Here is a 19972-nt window from a genome sequence, read left to right on the forward strand (position 1 = left end):
ACTCCGCCTCTTCACACACACTCAGAGCTCCGCCTCCTCATGCACACTCAAAACTCCACCTCTTCATACACACTCAGAGCTCCGCCTCTTCACACACACTCAGAGCTCCGCCTCTTCATACACACTCAGAGCTCCTCCTCCTCATGCACACTCAGAGCTCTGCCTCCTCATGCATACTCAGGGCTCTGCCTCTCCATAAACACTCAGGGCTCCGCCTCTTCATACACACTCAGAACTCAGCTTCTTCATACACACTCAGAACTCCACCTTTTCATACACACTAAGAGCTCCGCCTCTCCATGCACACTCAGAACTCCGCCTCTTCATACACACTCAGAGCTCCGCCTCTTTACACACACTCAGAGCTCCGCCTCTTTACACACACTCAGAGCTCCACCTCTTCACACACACTCAGAGCTCTGCCTCTTCATTCACACTCAGAGCTCCGCCTCTTCATGCACACTCAGAGCTCTGCCTCCTCATGCACACTGAGAACTCCGCCTCTCCATAAACACTCAGGGCTCCGCCTCTTCACACACACTCAGAGCTCCGCCTCTTCATACACACTCAGTGCTCCGCCTCTTCACACACTCAGAGCTCCGCCTCTTCACACACTCAGAGCTCCGCCTCTTCATGCACACTCAGAGCTCCGCCTCCTCAAGCACACTCAGAGCTCCGCCTCCTCATGCACACTCAGAACTCCGCCTCTCTATAAACACTCAGGGCTCCGCCTCTCCATAAACACTCAGGGCTCCGCCTCTTCATACACACTCAGAACTCCACCTCTTCATACACACTCAGAACTCCACCTCTTCATACACACTCAGAGCTCTGCCTCTTCATACACACTCAGGGAGGAGAGAAAGGGGAAGGATATACAATACATACACACACAGAACAAGGCCGTGTTCACACTACGAGACGTTTCTGTGGGCTGCAGTTCCTCTGAGCTCCACAAGGTGGTGATCTCACTTCTCCCCAGACAGGAAGTCTCTATGTAATACAGACAGGAAGTGATGTCATATACAGACAGGAAGTTCCATTTGGAAGGACATAGGGAGAAGACACTGCTGGATCTGGCGGCAGAGGAGGTAATATGTAGATTAACCCCTTCAGGGAGATCAGTTGATGATGAATATATCTTCCTTCCAAATCTGGCCATACATGGTTCAGTTTTATCGTTCATCCAGCGGGATGAGTGAAAAGACAGAAGTGATTCCCCCATCCACACATTGGAGGGGGATGGGGGGATCCTCCCCACTGCACTATTGTATTCCGACAATGGGGGGCGCTCCTCCGCTCTCAGAATACACAGATCAGTGATGCTATTGGCTGCAGCCGCTGATGGAGTGACTTTTATCCGGCAGTGACCACACATGGATGGAAATGTGACCGATCCCTGCTGAACCAGCTGAATTTCCATGTCTCTATGGTCACCATAAGTGACTTCCTCCCCTCCCCCTCATCTCCTTCATTATGTAAGTCATGCTGAGATCATCTCCCATTGGCTGAGCAATATTCTCATTTGTCTCTGAGCTCCTTGTTGCTATTCCTCGTCCTGCCTGTTGTTTCCTTGGATTGATTTTCTGTGTAGTGACCCCGGCTTCATCTCTTGGATGCGCTCGTTTCCTGCTTGTCCTGACCTTTATCCTGATTCCTGGATCTCCTCCTCATCTCTCCTCCATATCCTCTTACACAGCTTTTCTCCACACCTGCAGTGATCCTGGGGGGTGGAAACTTGGCACCGGCACTCCGCAAAATCCATCCCCACCATTAGGACAGTCTGACTGGAGATAGCTATTGTTCTGCTCTTCTTAGATCACCCCTAAGGCTATCGTTGCTGGGGGGGGGGGGGGGGGGTGGTATACTAATACCACTTCTAAACTTCTCAGTCTAACCTCATCTCTTGACCTGAAGCAATAGATAAAGGCTCCTACTCATTCCGATGGCAACACCCTTGACCTTGTATTCTCCTATCTATGCACTAGGGGTGTGGAATTTAATCGATGCATCGCGATTCGGGGGGTCCCCGATGCGTCATCGATGCATGCGACCCAAAAAATCGATGTTGGGTGACGTCATGCCGACATGCCCCGCCCCTCCCGGAAGAGCAATCCGAGCATTTTTATCAAAATCCTTTTTTTTTTATACATACAATGACCATCCGTTAAGTGGTCACCTCTGTGTGTGTGGTTTTTTTTTTTTTTTTTTTTTTTTTTTTTTTTTTTTTATGCAGCTTTATACCTTTTTTTATAGCGTGTGTATATAACTGTATACACCGCTCATGTGACTGCTCGGTCCGGCCAGCCCCTCTCCTCCTCGCGTCTCTCGTGACGTCAGCCCCGCCCGCCTCTCTTCTAATCGGATAGCTACAGTCGGTGGGCGGGGCTAAGAACTCCTACTGACCTGAGGAGAGACGTGAGCCTGAGAGACAAGAGAGGAGGGCCAGAACGAGGAGAGCAGAGAGCAGTCACTTGAGCGGCTTATACAGTTACACAGACACTAAGAAACGCAGTATGAAAAGCTGCATATATTTTAGAATGCACTTAAAGCGGAGGTGGAACTTCCGCTCATTGGAACCCTCCCCCCCCCCTCCGGCGCCACAATTGGCACCTTTCAGGGGGGAGGGAGGTGCAGATACCTGTACAGTACAGGTATCTGCGGAAAGGGGCGTAGATTACGCCCCTTTCCGAAGGTCCCCCGCTGTCTGCAGGGAAACACACGGATCCCAGAGACAGCAGGGACCATCCTTATTGCGCAGTGTGACATGCGCAGTAGGGAACCGGGAAATGAAGCCGCAAGGCTCCACTTCCTGATTCCCATACCCAAGATGGCAGCGGCAGCACCCGAGAGACGGTCGGCTTCGGGTGCCGACATCGCGGGCGCGCTGGGCGGGTAAGTGTCATTATTTTAAAAGTCAGCAGCTGCAGTATTTGTAGCTGCTGGCTTTAAAAAAAAAAAAAAAAAAAGCGGACTCCCGATTTAATGGATTATAATTGCATTTATATCACCACACAGGCATTTTTTAGCAGGAGTATGTAGAGTACAACTAGGTTTGTACTCTACATACACTGGCTCCTACATGTGCTCTGTGATGACATTTCCCTGGCCATTCCCCCCCCCCCCTCGTTTGCACATTCCACTGTGTTAACTCCTAGTGTGCTGGAAGGTACAAACGTGAGGGGGGAGGGGGGGTGAGTAAATGTCATCACAGAGACAGTACAGGGAACTTCACAGGGCTGTTTGTCAGTTGTGGATTTGGATTCTAATCCCTCCTGACCTCCCAGCAGCCGGGTGTGTGTGAATTCCTGTACCCTGTAGTGCACCAGATTAGTGCACTCAGTAAATCAGAGTTCCACCCATTTTTTAGTTTATTAAAAGTCAGCAGCTGACCTCCTCTTTTATATCTCAGAGCCACACACCACCTTACCGAATCTGCTCTCGGAGATAAGGCGGTATGGAACTCTCTCAGACTTCAAAATCAATTTGCAGAAATCAGAGGCACTTAACGTTTCCATACCCCGCACCGTTTAGACGTCTATGAGCAAAAACTTCCCCTTTCGCTGGGCATCTACGGCCATACAATACTTGGGGACTAAGATACCCGCAGACCCGCAGCTGGTTTTCCAACTGAATTTCCAGCCCCTCCTGAAAACCATTACCTCGGACCTGGAGAGGTGGTCACATTTGGCGACCTCCTGGTTCGGAAGGTGTAATGTGCTCAAAATTAATATAATGCCGCGGATCCTGTACCTTATGCAGGCCCTGCCAATACGAATTCCCCAGTCATTCTTCAAGACTCTACGATCCATCTTTATTAGATACGTTTGGCAAGGCAAACCCCCAAGGCTCAGTCAAACTTTACTACTTAGACCGAAACACAGGGGAGGGATTGGACTTCCTGACCCAGCTTGGTACTATACAGCAGTCCATATGAACCGGACGGTTGACTGGTGTAGGCACTTGGAGGATAAGCTGTGGGTTCGTCTTGAACGAGAGTCCATGCCCTTCCCGATTGAAGGACTACCCTGGGTTGGGCCTATCTCTTCGGGGGTGATGCTGGCACACCCCCTTGTTGAGTCCACGCTACGAGAGGTGGCCAGATACTTTTCACTAGCGGGGGTGCCCAGCTTTTCCTCACCAATGACTCCAATTATTGGACACCCGCAATTTGCTCCGGGCATGGTAGACCGGTCCTTTCGCCTCATTCCAGACCAGGATCTGATCAGAGCTTCCCACTTCTTGGGCCCGAGGGCTTGGAAGAGTGTCTTGAATATTTATGAGCAGTTGGGGCACACTGCCCTGGGCAGGTGGAAACTGGCCCAACTCTCTCACTTTTTGAAGTCCTTGCCCAACAGTGAGAGCTTTCGCAGACCGTTAACTCCGTTCGAAGACCTGTGCTTGGGTGAGGGGCCGATCCGTGGGTCTCTTTCCCAATCGTATGGGATCTTAATGGACCTTCTATCTCGGGGAGACCCGGCGTTTATAGGAAAGTGGGAGAGGGACCTTGATGTCAGGTTCTCGACGGAACAAAAGGCTTGAGTGCTTCTGTTTGCACACAAGTCATCCCTGTGCAGCAAGTATCAGGAAATCACATATAAGATCTTGACCCGCTGGTACAGGACTCCTGCAGTCCTATCAGTCATGTTCCCAGGACATAGCCCTGGGTGTTGGAGATGCAGTGCACATGCAGGTACTCTGCTCCATATATTTTGGGAATGCCCGCAATTGTCCCATTTCTGGGGGCAAGTTCTCAAGATTATACTTGATCTCACAGCTGTCGATCTTAGGAATGACCCAGCGGCAGTCTTTCTTAACCTGACTCCACTTTCTGGTAAGAGGTTTCGTAAGTCACTTTTAAAACACCTTTTGAACGCAGCCAGGGCATGCATACCTAGTATGTGGAAGCAGCAGGCCGCCCCGACGGTGTCTCAATGGTTTGCGAGAGTTTGCGACATCTATCGAATGGAACAGCTTACAGCATCCTTGCATGATAGAGAGGAGGAACACACCGCTCGATGGATGCCTTGGAGCCTGTTTAGGTATTCTGATGCATACAGAACTTACTTGTGATACTTGGCATGGGAATAGAAAGACAGTTCCGGTATGGGCTCATCACCGGGATCACCACAGTCTGTACCTCCACCTGAGGACCGTTAGGGTCCACACCACCCCCCCTTATTCCCCTTCTACCTTTTAACCCAATTTACCCCCCCTCTTTTCTTCCTGTTCCTTAGCCTCCCTGCCCCCCACCCCCCTTCCATTCCCTCTTCCACTCCCCACAATCCCGATAAAAATAACTAGTGATTGCGAGGGCTTTACCACGCTATTTACCCAGTTTTCTTTCTAATTGGCTGCTGGCCATGGGAGTGGCCCCGACTGGGCTTCCCATTCTGCGAGTGACCCCAAGCTATTAAAGAAGACCCCTCGGAGTCGGCCTAGAAGGGACCACCCCATGTGCCGCATTACTATAAAAGGAAGTACCGAGCGGGAGACTCAAAGAACCCAGTAAGGGTTGGGGCCTTGGCTACTCTAGGTCTGATACAGATGTACTGTGATAAACTATCAAATGCTCCCCACCATGTACTGAATGTATTATTTGATGTAATGAGACGACTGGGCGTCTATTGTTTCTTTTACAGTTTGCTTCTGTATTACCTGCAATCCATAAATAAAGAATAAAAAAAAAAAAAAAAAAGTCAGCAGCTACAAAGTGTAGCTGCTGACTTTTAATAATCGCATTCACCTGTCCCACGGTCCATCGATGTGGCCGCACAGAGCATCGCTCCTCTCCCCCTCTGCCATTGGCCAGACAATGGTCCCAGAAGATCGCTGGCAGAGAGGGGCCGCCTACTATTTTTGTTGTTTATTAAAAGTCAGCAGCTACAAAAAAGTGTATCTTCTGACTTTTAAAAAAGACACTCACCTGTCCCACAATCCAGCGATGTGGCCACCCGAACCCTCCATTCTCTCCCCTGCCTGTCCATGGCGCTGGCAATACTACTGTGGGCATCCAGGTGTGCATGTCTCACTGCGCTGTCCTGCACAGCCGGGCAATCTTCTGGGACCTGTGATGTGTCCCAGAAGATTGCAGAGAGGAAGGGCCGCCTAGGTGGCCCAAGCGGAAGTGGGAGCATGTCGGTAATCGTGATGCATCGCTGAATCGAATCGTTGACCAGATAATCATAATCGAATCGTGAGACCAGTGAAGATGCGCACCACTACTATGCACCTAGTGCAACCTCTCCAACATTCCTCTCCCACTCTCTGATTTTCACCTTATTAGTTTTGCTCTCTCCCTGTCTTCCATCTCCTCTCCCTCCAACCGCCTAACAGTTACCCATATAAACTTTTTCCCACCTTAACCACTTGCCGATCAGCCACCGTCATTATACGGCGGCAAGTCGGCGTGATACCATGAACCGTCATAGCTGTATGTCAGCTCCTTTAAGCAGGATAGTGGGCACGAGCTCACCTGCTGTACTGCGGGGGTGCCGATGCTCGTAACTGGCAGTCACGATGGCAGAACAGGGACCTGTGTGTGTGTGTCTCTAAACACACACATCCCTGTTCTGTGAGGAGAGAAGATAAAGATCGTGAGTTCCAAATAGCTAGGAACCACGATCTGTCATCTCCTGTAGTCAGTCCTCTCCCCCTACAGTTAGAACACATACAAGGGAACACAGTTAACCCCTTGATTGCCCCCCCCCCCCAAGTGTTAACCCCTTCCCTGCCAGTGGCATATTTATAGCACTGATCGCTGTACAATTGCCAACGGTCCCAAAAATGTGTGAAAAGTGTCCAATGTGTGCGCCATAATGTCGCAGCCCCGATAAAAAATAAATAAATCGCAGATCGCCACCATTACTAGTAAAAAAATAAAATAAAAATGCTACAAATCTATCCCCTATTTTGTAGACACTGTAACTTTTGTGCAAACCAATCAATATACGATTATTGCGATTTTTTTTTTGATTTTTTTTTATTACCAAAAATATGTAGAAGAATACGTATTGGCCTAAACTGAGAAAAAAATGTGCTTTAAAAAAATTGGGGATATTTATTATAGCAAAAAGTACAAATTATTGTTTTATTTTTTTTTTCAAAGTTGTCGCTCTTTTTTTATTTATTTTTTGTTTATAGTGCAAAAAGAGGTGATCAAATGCCACCAAAAGAAAGCTCTATTTGTGGGGGAAAAAAGGACGTCTTTGGGTACAGTGTCGCACGACTGCGCAATTGTCAGTTAAAGCGACGCATTGCTGTATTGCAAAAAAATGGCCTGGTCATTGAGCCGCCAAATCATCCGGGGCTGAAGTGGTTAAACCTTCTTTTCTTTGCTACTTACCACCTCTACGATAAAATCTCATCCCTGTCCTGCCCCAACCTAGCCACTTCTACCTACAACAGCTCACTGTCATCCTCCCTAGACAAGCTCACCATTTCACCACACAGAATCAGGGCCCCAACCCCCTACAACCTGGGCAAACAGATGACAGCAGAGGCTTTAGAAAGTGTAGCCGCACTCATGAGCACCTGTGGCATAAGACTAAGTTCCAGAAAGACGATAAATCTGCCCTCCAAAAATACAATTGCTGCCTTCACACTGCCAGGCAGACCTATTTTATCACTCTCATTAACACCACCTCATCCAGTCCCCATCAACACTTTTCTACTAGGGATGAGCCGCACACCCCCCATTTTTGGTTCGTACCAGAATTTGGGAACAGGCAAAAAATTTGTGCGAACACCGATAAAGTTTATGGGACACAAACAAAAGTGCTAATTTTAAAGGCTTATATGCAAGTTATTGCCATAAAAAGTGTTTGGGGACCCGGCTCCTGCCCCAGGGTACATGTATCAATGCAAAAAAATGCACCTGACCTGCTTGCTTTGGCCAATCACAGCACGCTCTGCTGTGAGAGCCATGATTGGCCTAAGACAGGGTGCCTTAGGCCAATCACGGCTCAGGGGGTTAAGTCCACATCCCACACTGTTAAGCTGCTTACATAGCGGCCATACATAGTTTTATTAATGAGAGCAGCAAAATTACATTTGTAAAGGAAAAAAATGTAATTTAAAACTGCTCACGGCTGTAATGTATTGCTGGATCCCGGCAACATACATAAAAAGCATTGAAAAAAAACGGCATGGGTTCCCCCAGTCCATTACCAGGCCCTTTGGGTCTGGTATGGAATTTAAGGGGAACTCTGCTCAAAAACTGGTGTGGGGTCCCCCCAAAACCCATACCAGACCCTTTTCCGAGCATGCAACCTGGCAGGCTGCAGGAAAAGGGGGGTCCCCACCTCCTGAACTGTACCAGGCCACATGCCCTCAACAATATCTGGTCTGCAACAGACTGAACGAGCATCTGACTAAGAACAAACTTCTTGATCCCCTTCAGTCTGGATGTCACTCTCAATACTCCACAGAAGCTGCTCTCCCAAAACTCAAAAAATTGCCTACTCATGGCTAAAACCAACAGACTGTCAGGGAAATAGGCGCATCCCTATGCGCAATACTACAAGGCTGGTGAACTGGTATAGGCAAGGACACGCTGACGCGCATCAGTGCACAAGGATGCGCAGTGCTGCGATCAGGTGAACACGCAACGGCACACGCACAACCTTATAGGGGCGCCACTGCCTATTTAAACTCACTGTTGACAGTGGCGCATCGCTGGTTTATCGTCGGCTTCCCTTGTGTTCCTGTGCCTTGTATCTCCTGCTGATCTGATCTCCTGTGTACCAACCCGGCTTGGCTGACCTGCTCCTTCTGATTCCTTGGCTTGTACCTGAGTTCCCTCTGCCTGCTTCCTGCATCTGACCCCGACCTGGCTAATGGACTGCGCCTATTCCTGTCTCCTGTGCTATGGGCTCAGCTACTCTTTGATCTCGGACTGTCTTGCTGTGTTTGACCCCTGGCCTGGCTCCTGATTATGCTACCTGAATATTCCACTGGTCCCCATTCACTCGACCTCCTAAGTACACCTGCTTCCAGTAACGTTGCCTGGCGACCAGCTTCACCAACCACGCAACCCATGCTTCTGTGGGCACCGCATCCCTGTGTCATCTTCAGGGTTGTGCTGTGCTCGGCCACAAGGGGAGCCCTCTCAGCTACTCGGCCTCCTACCAAGCTCTTGGCACAGACACTATTCTGCACTACTCCTCCTGGACCTCTTTGGTGCCTTTTGATATGGTTGACCACCCCCTCCTCTTCACAAAACTCCACACCTTTTGTCTCCACGACTGTGCTCTTCAATGATTCTCATCCTAACTATCCCACCGCATCTTCAGTGTCGCTTATAATTCTACTCCCTCTTCTCCTTCCTTTCTCAATCAGAGTCTACCCAAGGTTCTGTTCTTGGATCTCTTCTTTTCTCCATCTACACCTCCCCCCCTGGGTCGTGGCTTTCAATATCATTTCTACACCATTGACCCCCATATCTATCTCTACCCCTCAGCTCACTCCATCTGTCTCCTCACGCATCACCAATTTACTAACAGACGTATCAGCCTGGATGCCGCCTCACTTTCTGAAACTCAATCTATCCAAAACTAAGCTCATAATATTTCCTCCCCCACGTGCCCATTCCCCTGATTTCTCTGTCAAAATCAACGGCTCAACCATCTACCTGTCCCGCATGCCAAAGGTGCTAGGTGTAAGCCTGGACTCTGAACTATCTTTTTTGGCCCCACATCCAATCACTGTCCAAAGCTTGCTGCCTCAACCTCCGCAACATCTCCAATATACGTCCCTTCCTAACCAAGGACACCACAAAGCTTCCAGTTCACTTGTTGGTCATCTACCACCTCAACTACTGCAACTCCCTCCTTATTGGCTTACCTTTACATAGGTTATCCCCGTTCAGTCTGTCATGAATGCTGCAGCCAGACTCATCCCTCTTACAAACCGTTCAGCGTCTGCTATTCCTCTCTGCCAATCCCTCTACTGGATTCTGCTCACCCAACTAATTTTAAATTTAAAATCCTAACAATAACTTACAAAGCCATCCACGACTCGGCCCCCAGCTACATCACTAACCTAGTCTAAAAAAAAACAATCATTCTCTTCATTCCTCCCAAGACCTGCAGCCCTCCAGCTCCCTTGTCACCTCCTCCCATGCTTAGCCCAGGACTTCTCCCAAGCCTCTCCCATCCTCTTCCCTACCCCAATCCATCCGACTATCTCCTACTCTATCCACTTTCAGAAGATCCCTGAAAACACATCTCTTCAGAGAGGCCTATCCTGCCCCACCTAACAACTGTACATTATATTCTTCATCAGCCCACCCCCCCCCCAGTTATTATCTTTTGTATCTCCTGACCCTCCCTCTTAGCCCTTGTACACACGGTCGGAGATTCCGACGGAATGTGTCCTATCGGACCGTTTTGTCGGATATTCCGACTGTGTGTGGTCTCCATCGGACTGTTTCCGTCGGAATATCCGACGGACCAACTTTTTCAACTTGCCGGTAACATTTTCCGACAAAATGCTCCGATCGGACATACTCCGATCATGTGTAGCCTACTCCGACGGACAAAATGCCATGCATGCTCAGATCAAATTCCTAGACCAAAGCTATTGGCTACTAGCCTGAACGTAGTCCCGTCGTAACGAAATAACGTCATCACGTTATGTACGATCGGATTTTCCGACAACTTTGTCTGACCGTGTGTATGCAACATCACTTCCGGACCTCTTCCGGAATTACTCTGACGGATTTGATTGTCGGAATCTCCGACCGTGTGTACAGCCTCATGTTTTAGTAAACTGCCAGCGCTATATAAATCCTGTATAATAAAAATAATTAGGAGAAAACTGATATTTACACTCCATTCCTCCACACATCACCTGATCACATGAGAGCTTAGAAAATGCAGAAAGTGGCGGGTATGTCCGTGTTAGATAAGGCACCTCAGTAAATTTAGAAACCTGGGGAATAGATGGGGAAGGATTATTGTGGTGCCAATGTTACTTGAGTAGTAATGTAATAAAATATGTTTTTTTTTAATATAATAAAACATATTTACTACTCAAGTAGCATTGGCACCGCAATAATCCTTCCCCATCTCGTATTTCCTATCTTTCTACATGAGAGCTTACTTTCACAGATTCCTGATAGATGTCTGTATGGTAAAGGTCAAAGTTCACTCTTCAGTTTAGAAGAGGAAGGACGCACCCAGGAACAATGATTTGGTTTGCAAAGGAGCCTCATATAGAGGGACCCATAAATCTTCCTCTCCAAATGTTCCTCCAATCAGAATTTATATGTCCTATGACATCACACTGACCTCACAGCTCCTCCAACCAATGTCAGAACATCCTATGACATCACACTGATTTTATAATGACCCCCACAGCAGTGCCTATTCAAGAAGTCAGAAGATCCTATTTATTATTACATCTATAAAGTCCCAAAACAAAATAAAATGATAGCAGAAACAAAGCTCAGCCAACATAGAGGCCATAGAGATCACATTGGTATTGATTGTAAGATGTCTATCCAGATAATTCTCTTTTCAATGTTATCTGTCTACAGGGAAACCTTCATAGATGACCGAACCAATGAGGATGGAGGAGGACCGGAGTCGCATCACTGAGAGGATAATAAAGTTCACCCTGGAGATCATCTACCTGCTCACCGGAGAGGTGAGGAGGATTCTGGGAGGTCACATGACATCACTCTTATCTCTATTAATAAAACACACACCTAACCATAGAGGTAAGGGGGATTCTGGGAGGTTACATGACATCACTCTTATCTCTATTAATAAAACCCAGACCTGACTGGAGAGGTGAGCAGGATTCTTGGATTCCAACATGATATTCCTATTGTTTTTTTTCCAATACAGAGGTTTCCAATTCCAAAGTCAGATCAAATGACCATCACAGTGCCTCCATGTGACTCCCTAAAACTTGAGAGACACAACATGGAGAAGATTCTAGAAGTCACCAAGAAGATGATGGAGCTGCTGACAGGAGAGGTGAGGAGGATTCTGGGAATTCTGGGACATTATCCAGTAACAGACAAGGGATGTGTCTGGATGGTGACTGTATCATTGTGTGTGTCAGGTTCCTATAAGGTGTCAGGATGTCACTGTCTATTTCTCCATGGAGGAGTGGGAGTATTTAGAAGGACACAAGGATCTCTACAAGGACGTCATGATGGACAATCAGCCGCCCCTCACATCACCGGGTAAGAGGAGACTTTATTGTAAAGGAGAGAGCAGTACGGAGGCTCCACCTAGATCCCCCATCATCTGATAAACACATAGAAACAATGTATTCAGTCAGTGTGTGTGTTTCCTACAGATGGATCCAGTAATGGGAACCCACCAGAGAGATGTCCCCGTCCTCTGTATTCCCGGGATTCCACACAGGAAGGTCACACCATCCCTCACCATCATCAGGTAGATGAGGAACAATCACTGATAGTATCATTAGGATCTGTACATTATCTGCATTGTTACCATTGATGTCATTTTTATTACATTGTCAGAGTGGAAACCCGAGAAATTCTAAAATTAAAGTTAAAGAAGAGATACAAGAGGAGGATGATGAGGATGGGGTGATGGAGGAGTCAGAGTTTCTAAGAGAACACAAAGATCTGTACCAGGACACCATGGTGGAGTCATCCAGCTACAGAAACCCACCAGAGAGATGTCCCCGTCCTCTGTATTCCCGGGATTCCACACAGGAAGATCACACCATCCCCCACCATTATCAGGTAGATGATTGACAATTATTGGTAGTTCTGAGTTATATACAGCATGTTTGTTACAATGAATGTTTTATGATATCTTCTAGAGTGGAAACCTTGGAGATTACAATATTATTGTTAAAGAAGAGTATAAAGAGGAGGATGAGGAGTATGGAGTGATGGAGGAGTTTTCAGAAGGACACAAGGATATGATGGAGCCACCAAATACCAGGAACCCACCAGAGAGATGTCCCCGTCCTCTGTATTCCCGGGATACCACACAGGAAGATTACACCATCCCTCACTGTTACAAGGTTCTAGAACATGGACACAGATGATGTGTGGATTTTTTTATGTATGCTTATAGTTTACAGATAATCTTCTCTCTCATTTTCTTGATTTAGAGTGGAGATCCAATCGATGTAGGATTTGAGTTTAAAGCAGAAGAAGACGATTGGTATGAGAGGGATGATCAGCAGTCTATGGAGGAGGATGGAATAACGGGGACATTTATAGAGGAGGACACTCCTACAGAGATCAGCACAGGTGGGTCATTAACACTAAATACATTCCTCCACCCATACTGCTCACTGATTGGTCCAGAGTAGGGCGGGGACTGGGTGATATCAGCCTGTAATCCCCTGGTCACTTTCCTGAGCTGTGTTCCCCGCCCTGTATTCCTGTATTTCTCTCTGATAATCTTCCTTCTCTGTGCTGCAGACACAATTTATGTATCTAGACTGGATTTATGGAGATTCTGGGGTTCAGCCGGAATCAAAATATTGATATTCACCATAGGTGTTGACTGACCTATGCAAATGAGGTATGTGCTTTGCGTCTTCTGCCCCATGCCCAGGTCTAGTAAGATCTCTGACAGAACAATCCCCCCAGGGTTACTTACTCTGTTGTCTGCTGGCTGTGCCTAGTGGAGGGATATGTCTGTATAGTCTAGGGCTGAAGCAGTTAATCGACAACTAATCGATTCTGAAAATAGTTGTCAACTATTTTCTTAATCGATTAATCGGCCAGCCAATTAGTTGGCCTGCATACAGAATGCCTTATTTGTTTACATATCAGGAAATGCAGTGCAGCACACATACAGCTCAGTACACCGTCCATGCATGTCAGTAAGTGCCTGAGAACTTGTGAATGTGTGAGGAGCAATGCATCATGGGACATGTAGCCCTGGGCAGGAAGTGAGTGGGTCTAAAGGCAGAAGTTGTTTTTCCCTCCTTGCTATAGGGGTACGCTATACTATAATTTGCAGCTTGCTATTGGGGCACCCTGAAGGCGGGAGGAGCCAGAAGCATCGGTGGGAGACCCCAGAAGAGAAGAATCGGGGCTGCTCTGTGCAAAACCATTACACAGAGCAGGTAAGTATAACATGTTTGTTGTTTAAAAAAAAATAAAAAATACTCGATCTTCCCTGCACAGAATTTAAGTATCTGAACCCAGAGAATGTGGAGGCTGATAGACTGGAGGTAATAAGACGCATTGCAATTACATTTAAAGTAAACTTTTACATGGAGGCAAGGCACATTACGTGGGGGCAGGGCACATTAGATGTGCCCCAGTGTGAAAGGGGTCTAAATAAAAAATGTGATCTCTGAGTCTGATATTTACCAGATTCAACCTCCAATAGTATATACAGTATATCTCTTACATAGTTACATAGTTAGGTTGAAAAACGACACAAGTCCATCCAGTTCAACCACAAAAAAAAAAATATATATATATATATATATATATATATATAAAATAATATTATACCAGCCCATATACCCAATTCTATACCCACAGTTGATCCAGAGGAAGGCAAAAAACCCCAGCAGAGCATGATCCAATTTGCTAAAGCAGGGGAAAAAAATTCCTTCCTGATCCCCCGAGAGGCAATCGGATTTTCCCCGGATCAACTTTCCCTATAAATGTTAGTACCCAGTTATATTATGTACACTTAGGAAATAATCCAGGCCTTTCTTAAAGCAATACACTGAGCTGGCCAGAACCACCTCTGAAGGGAGTCTATTCCACATTTTCACAGCTCTTACTGTGAAGAAACCTTTCCGTATTTGGAGATGAAATCTCTTCTCCTCTAGACGTAAAGAGTGCCTCTTGTCCTCTTTTGTTGACTGTAAAGTGAATAACTCGACACCAAGTTCACTATATGGACCCCTTATATATTTGTACATGTTGATCATATCCCCCCTTAATCTCCTCTTATCAAGAGAGAATAAATTTAGTTCCTCTAATCTTTCCTCATCGCTGAGTTCCTCTATGCCTCTCATCAGTTTGGTTGCCCTTCTCTGCACTTTCTCCAGTTCCCCCATATCCTTTTTGAGAACTGGTGTCCAAAACTGAACGGCATATTCCAGGTGAGGTCTTACTAATGATTTGAACAGGGGCAAAATGATATCTCTCTCTCTGGAGTCCATACCTCTCTTATACAGGAAAGGACTTTGCTTGCTTTGGAAACCACAGCTTGGCATTGCATGCTATTATTGAGCTTATGATCTACCAAAACCCCTCAGATCCTTCTCCACTATGGATTCCCCCAGTTGTACTCCCCCTAGCATGTATGATCCAAGTGCATAACTTTACATTTCTCAATATTAAACCTCATCTGCCACATAGTCGCCCAATTAGACAGAGCATTGAGGTCGGCTTGTAAATTGGAGACATCCTGTAAAGACGTTATTCCACTGCATAGCTTGATGTCATCTGCAAACACGGAAATGTTACTTTTGATCCCAGACCCAATATCATTTATAAAGATATTAAAAAGTAAGGGTCCCAGCACTGAACCTTGGGGTACACCACTGATAACCTTAGACCATTCAGAGTAAGAATCATTAACCACTACTCTCTGAATTCTGTCTTTTAGCCAGTTTTCTATCCATTTACAAACTGATATTTCCAAACCTGTAGACTTTACCTTACACATGAGCCGTGTGTGCGGAACTGTATCCAACGCTTTTGCAAAATCCAAGTATATCACGTCCACCGCCACCCCTCTGTCCACGTATACCATGTCCACCGCCACCCCTCTGTCCATGTATACCATGTCTACCGTCGCCCCTCTGTCCAAGGTTTTACTTACCTCCTCATAAAAAGAAATCAGGTTTGTCTGGCAACTTCTGTCTTTCATGAATCCATGTTGTCTGTTGCTTAAAATATTTTTTTTCCTGCAAGAACTCGTCTATGTGGTCTTTTATTAATCCCTCCAGTATCTTCCCAACTATAGAAGTTAAACTAACAGTTCTATAGTTACTTGGTAAAGACTTTGTTCCCTTTTTAAATATAGGCACCACATCCAGTGGTACTATTCCTGTCATTAATGAGTCCCTAAAAATTAAATACAATGGCTTTTAAATTACAGAGCTCAATTCTTTTAGGATCAGTGGGTGGATGCCATCAGGTCCAGGTGCTTTATTCACCTTTATTCTGTCCCAATATTTCTGGACCATATCACTTTTGAGCCATTGTGGATTTGGGGCTGCGTCACTACCACCCCCATTATGGACATGAGCTCCCCCATGCTCCTTTGTATACACAGAGCTGAAGAATGTATTTAATAAATTATCCTTCTCTTTGTCCCCAGTCACCCACTCCAGATTATTTTGTAAAGGGCCTACATGCTCAGACTTGACCTTTTTACTATTAATATATTTTAAGAATTTTTTGGGGTTTGTCCTACTATCTTTTGCAATCTGTCTTTCATTTTGAATTTTTGCATCCTTGATTTCCTTTTTACATATTCTGTTATATTCCTTGTAACATTTAACGTACTGAGCGTGGCATTCTCAGTGACGGAGCTGCTGTGCGTGTCGGCTCCCGTGTGCATGCGCAGGAGTTGCGTCATCGCGGCTTCGCCGAATGACAGCGGCGGAGCTGCGAGACCCCACCAACAAGATGGATGCGGCGGACTACAGGGGACAGCGGCGACTTCGCTGGCTCCTGTGTCAGGTAGCGATGCATAGTAGTCCATTATGCTTTGCCTTTGCAGGGAATAAAAGAGGAAGTAAACTCATCAGGGTTTACTTCCTCTTTAAATGACACTAGAGTTCCTTCATTTTTATATTTTTTAAAAGCTCTTTTTTTATAGTTTATAGCTTTTTTAACTTTGGCCGTGAGCCACATCGGTTTTATTTTTAGTCTTTTAAACTTATTGCCCATGGGAATATACTTTGCCGTGAGATCACAAACAGTCTTTCTGAAGAATTCCCATTTCTGTTCTGTGCCCATTGGTGCCAATATTCTCTCCCAGTCTAAGTCCTGGAGAGCAGCCCTCATCCTTGGAAAATTTGCTCTCTTGAAATTAAGTGTTTTTATCTTTCCCGTATGTGATTTTTGCTTACAGCTAACATCAAATGAAATCAAGTTATGGTCACTGCTACCCAGATGTTCCTTTATCTGAACATTGTCCTGTAATAGGTTTATAAATTTTTGCCCTTTAACTGCCCCAGCAGTGCCATTACCCCAGTCAATTTCTGGGTAGTTAAAATCCCCCATTATTATCACTGTCCCAGCCCTTGCAGCCCTTTCTATCTGTGCAAGGAACTGAGTCTCGACTAACTCATTAACATTGGGTGGTCTATAACAAACTCCAACGATTAACTTTGAACTACGCCCATCTGTATGCAGTTCAACCCATAATGCTTCAGACTCATCACACTCTCCATCCACCAGGTCCTCTTTCTCACTCGCTTTGAGATCACTGTCTGTTATTCTCACAGTGGATTAGAGATTTTGCTCCCTAACCATATAGTTGGTTGTTTCCATTTACATTATATATATATATATATATATATAATTAGGGGTGCGCATCTTCACTGGGCTCACGATACGATTTGATAACGATTATCTGGTCAACGATTCGATTGGATTCCGCAATGCATCACAATTACCGACGAGCTCCCACTTCCGCTTGGGCCGCCTAGTGTCTTTTTTAACCACTTGACCACTGGGCACTTAAACACCCTTAATAACCAGACCAATTTTCAGCTTTCGGTGCTCTCACATTTTGAATGACAATTACTCAGTCATGCAACACTGGACCTATATGAAATTTTTGTCCTTTTTTTCACACAAATGGAGCTTTCTTTTGGTGGTATTTATTCACCGCTGGGTTTTTTATTTTTTGTGCTATAAAAGAAAAAATACAGAAAATTCTGTAAAAAAATGAATTTTTCTTCGTTTCTGTTATAAAATTTAGCAGATTAGTAATTTTTTCTTCATAAATTTTGGCCAAAATTTATACCACTACATATCTTTGGTAAAAATAAGTACAAATTGGTGGATATTATTTGGTCTTTGTGAAAGTTATAGAGTCCACAAGCTATGGTGCCAATATCTGAAAATTGATCACACCTGAAGTACTGACGGCCTATTTCAATTCTTGAGACCCTAAGGCCGCGTACACACGGGCGGACTGTTCGCCCAACCTTGTCCGCTGAACAGTGTTTGGGCGGACAGTCCGCTCGTGTGTGGGCTTTCAGCGGACAGTTTCAGCGGACAGTTGGACGGACAAAGTCTTTCGGAAATTCCGAAAAACTGTCCGCTGAAACTGTGTTTGAGCGAACAGTCCGCCCGTGTGTGGGCCTGTCCGCTGTACTTTCGAAATGAGCGGACTGTTCCCGCTCGGAAAGTCCGCCCATTTCGAGCGCGTGTACAGGTAGGCGGGGCCCGCGAGGGAGACGTCGCGGGCTCCGCCGCCTGGAATGGGCTTAAAGGGGAACCCCAACGCCGAAAAAAATCGGCGTGGGGTTCCCCCCAAGTCCACACCAGACCCTTGTCCGAGCACGCTACCCGGCCGGCCAGGAAAGGGGGGCGAGCGAGCGCGCCCCCCCTCCTGAGCCGTACCAGGCCGCGTGCCCTCAACATGGGGGGGTGCCTTGGGGAAGGGGGGGCCGCGCGGCCCCCCCACCCCAAAGCACCTTGTCCCCATGTTGATGAGGACAAGGGCCTCTTCCCGACAACCCTGGCCGTTGGTTGTCGGGGTCTGCGGGCGGGGGGCTTATCGGAATCCGGGAGCCCCCTTTAAGAAGGGGGCCCCCGGATACCGGCCCCCCACCCTATGTGAATGAGTATGGGGTACAATGTACCCCTACCCATTCACCTGTGGAATAAAGTACAAAAAAAAACACAACACATGGAAAAAGTATTTTATTGCACAGCTCCGGGGGTCTTCCGTCTTCGGGGGTCTTCTCGCCGGACTCCTCCGCTATGTGTGTGTAGCTCTTTTACTAGCGGAGGAGTCCGGCTTTCTTCCTCCCCGCCGCCGGCCTCTTCTCCCGACTTCGGGGGTCTTGTCCCCCTCTTCGGTTCTTCTGCCGGGCCACCGCGCCTGGTCCGGTGGCCCGGTCTTCTGTCGCCGTCTTCCGTTCTTCTGTCGCCGCCTTCGGTTCTTCTGCCGGGCCACCGCGCCTTCTTGTAGCTCTTTTACAGGCGGTGGCCCGGTCTTCTGTCGCCGTCGCCGCCGCCGCCTTCCGTTCTTGTTCTTCTTCTTGTTCTTCTTCTTCTTCTCCTGGAGATGTTGACTCGACGATCTCTCCGGCCGGAATGCCAGGGACACGCTCCGCTGCCACTTATATAGTGACAATGGGGCGGTGTCACATGGTATATGTCACATGGGTTGGTCACATGGGTTGATGTCACATGGGGACTATGACATCGTAAGGGGGCGGGGTCACCATGTGACCAACCCATGTGACATATACCATGTGACACCGCCACATTGTCACTATATAAGTGACCGCACAGCGCGGCTCTGGCATTCCGGCCGGAGAGATCGTCGAGTCAACATCTCCAGGAGAAGAACAAGAAGAAGAACAAGAAGAACAAGAACGGAAGGCGGCGGCGGCGGCGACGACAGCGGCGACAGAAGACCGGGCCACCGCCTGTAAAAGAGCTACAAGAAGGCGCGGTGGCCCGGCAGAAGAACCGAAGGCGGCGACAGAAGAACGGAAGACGGCGACAGAAGACCGGGCCACCGGACCAGGCGCGGTGGCCCGGCAGAAGAACCGAAGAGGGGGACAAGACCCCCGAAGTCGGGAGAAGAGGCCGGCGGCGGGGAGGAAGAAAGCCGGACTCCTCCGCTAGTAAAAGAGCTACACACACATAGCGGAGGAGTCCGGCGAGAAGACCCCCGAAGACGGAAGACCCCCGGAGCTGTGCAATAAAATACTTTTTCCATGTGTTGTGTTTTTTTTTGTACTTTATTCCACAGGTGAATGGGTAGGGGTACATTGTACCCCATACTCATTCACATAGGGT

The 19972-nt window shown here is 47.2% G+C and overlaps 2 protein-coding genes across 2 annotated transcripts in view; one reads left to right on the forward strand and one right to left on the reverse strand.

Moving 5' to 3' along the window:
- LOC143989605 (uncharacterized) overlaps positions 1 to 19972 on the reverse strand; it is a 270608-nt gene that overhangs the window by 209581 nt on the left and 41055 nt on the right. The gene's annotated exons all lie outside the window — the stretch shown is intronic.
- Positions 1016 to 19972, forward strand: part of LOC143989924 (uncharacterized) — a 77174-nt gene continuing 58217 nt past the window's right edge. The window contains exons 1-8 of the mRNA XM_077490196.1: positions 1016 to 1091; positions 11540 to 11649; positions 11853 to 11984; positions 12073 to 12196; positions 12313 to 12410; positions 12500 to 12727; positions 12808 to 13014; positions 13105 to 13246. Coding sequence (XP_077346322.1) covers positions 11554 to 11649; positions 11853 to 11984; positions 12073 to 12196; positions 12313 to 12410; positions 12500 to 12727; positions 12808 to 13014; positions 13105 to 13246 — 1027 coding nt within the window. The 5' untranslated portion in view covers positions 1016 to 1091; positions 11540 to 11553. The remainder of the gene's footprint in view (positions 1092 to 11539; positions 11650 to 11852; positions 11985 to 12072; positions 12197 to 12312; positions 12411 to 12499; positions 12728 to 12807; positions 13015 to 13104; positions 13247 to 19972) is intronic.

This window comes from Lithobates pipiens, unplaced genomic scaffold (assembly GCF_037356315.1).
Source record: "Lithobates pipiens isolate NorthernLeopardFrog02 unplaced genomic scaffold, aLitPip1_a1.2 Scaffold_18, whole genome shotgun sequence".
Taxonomy (NCBI): domain Eukaryota; kingdom Metazoa; phylum Chordata; class Amphibia; order Anura; family Ranidae; genus Lithobates; species Lithobates pipiens.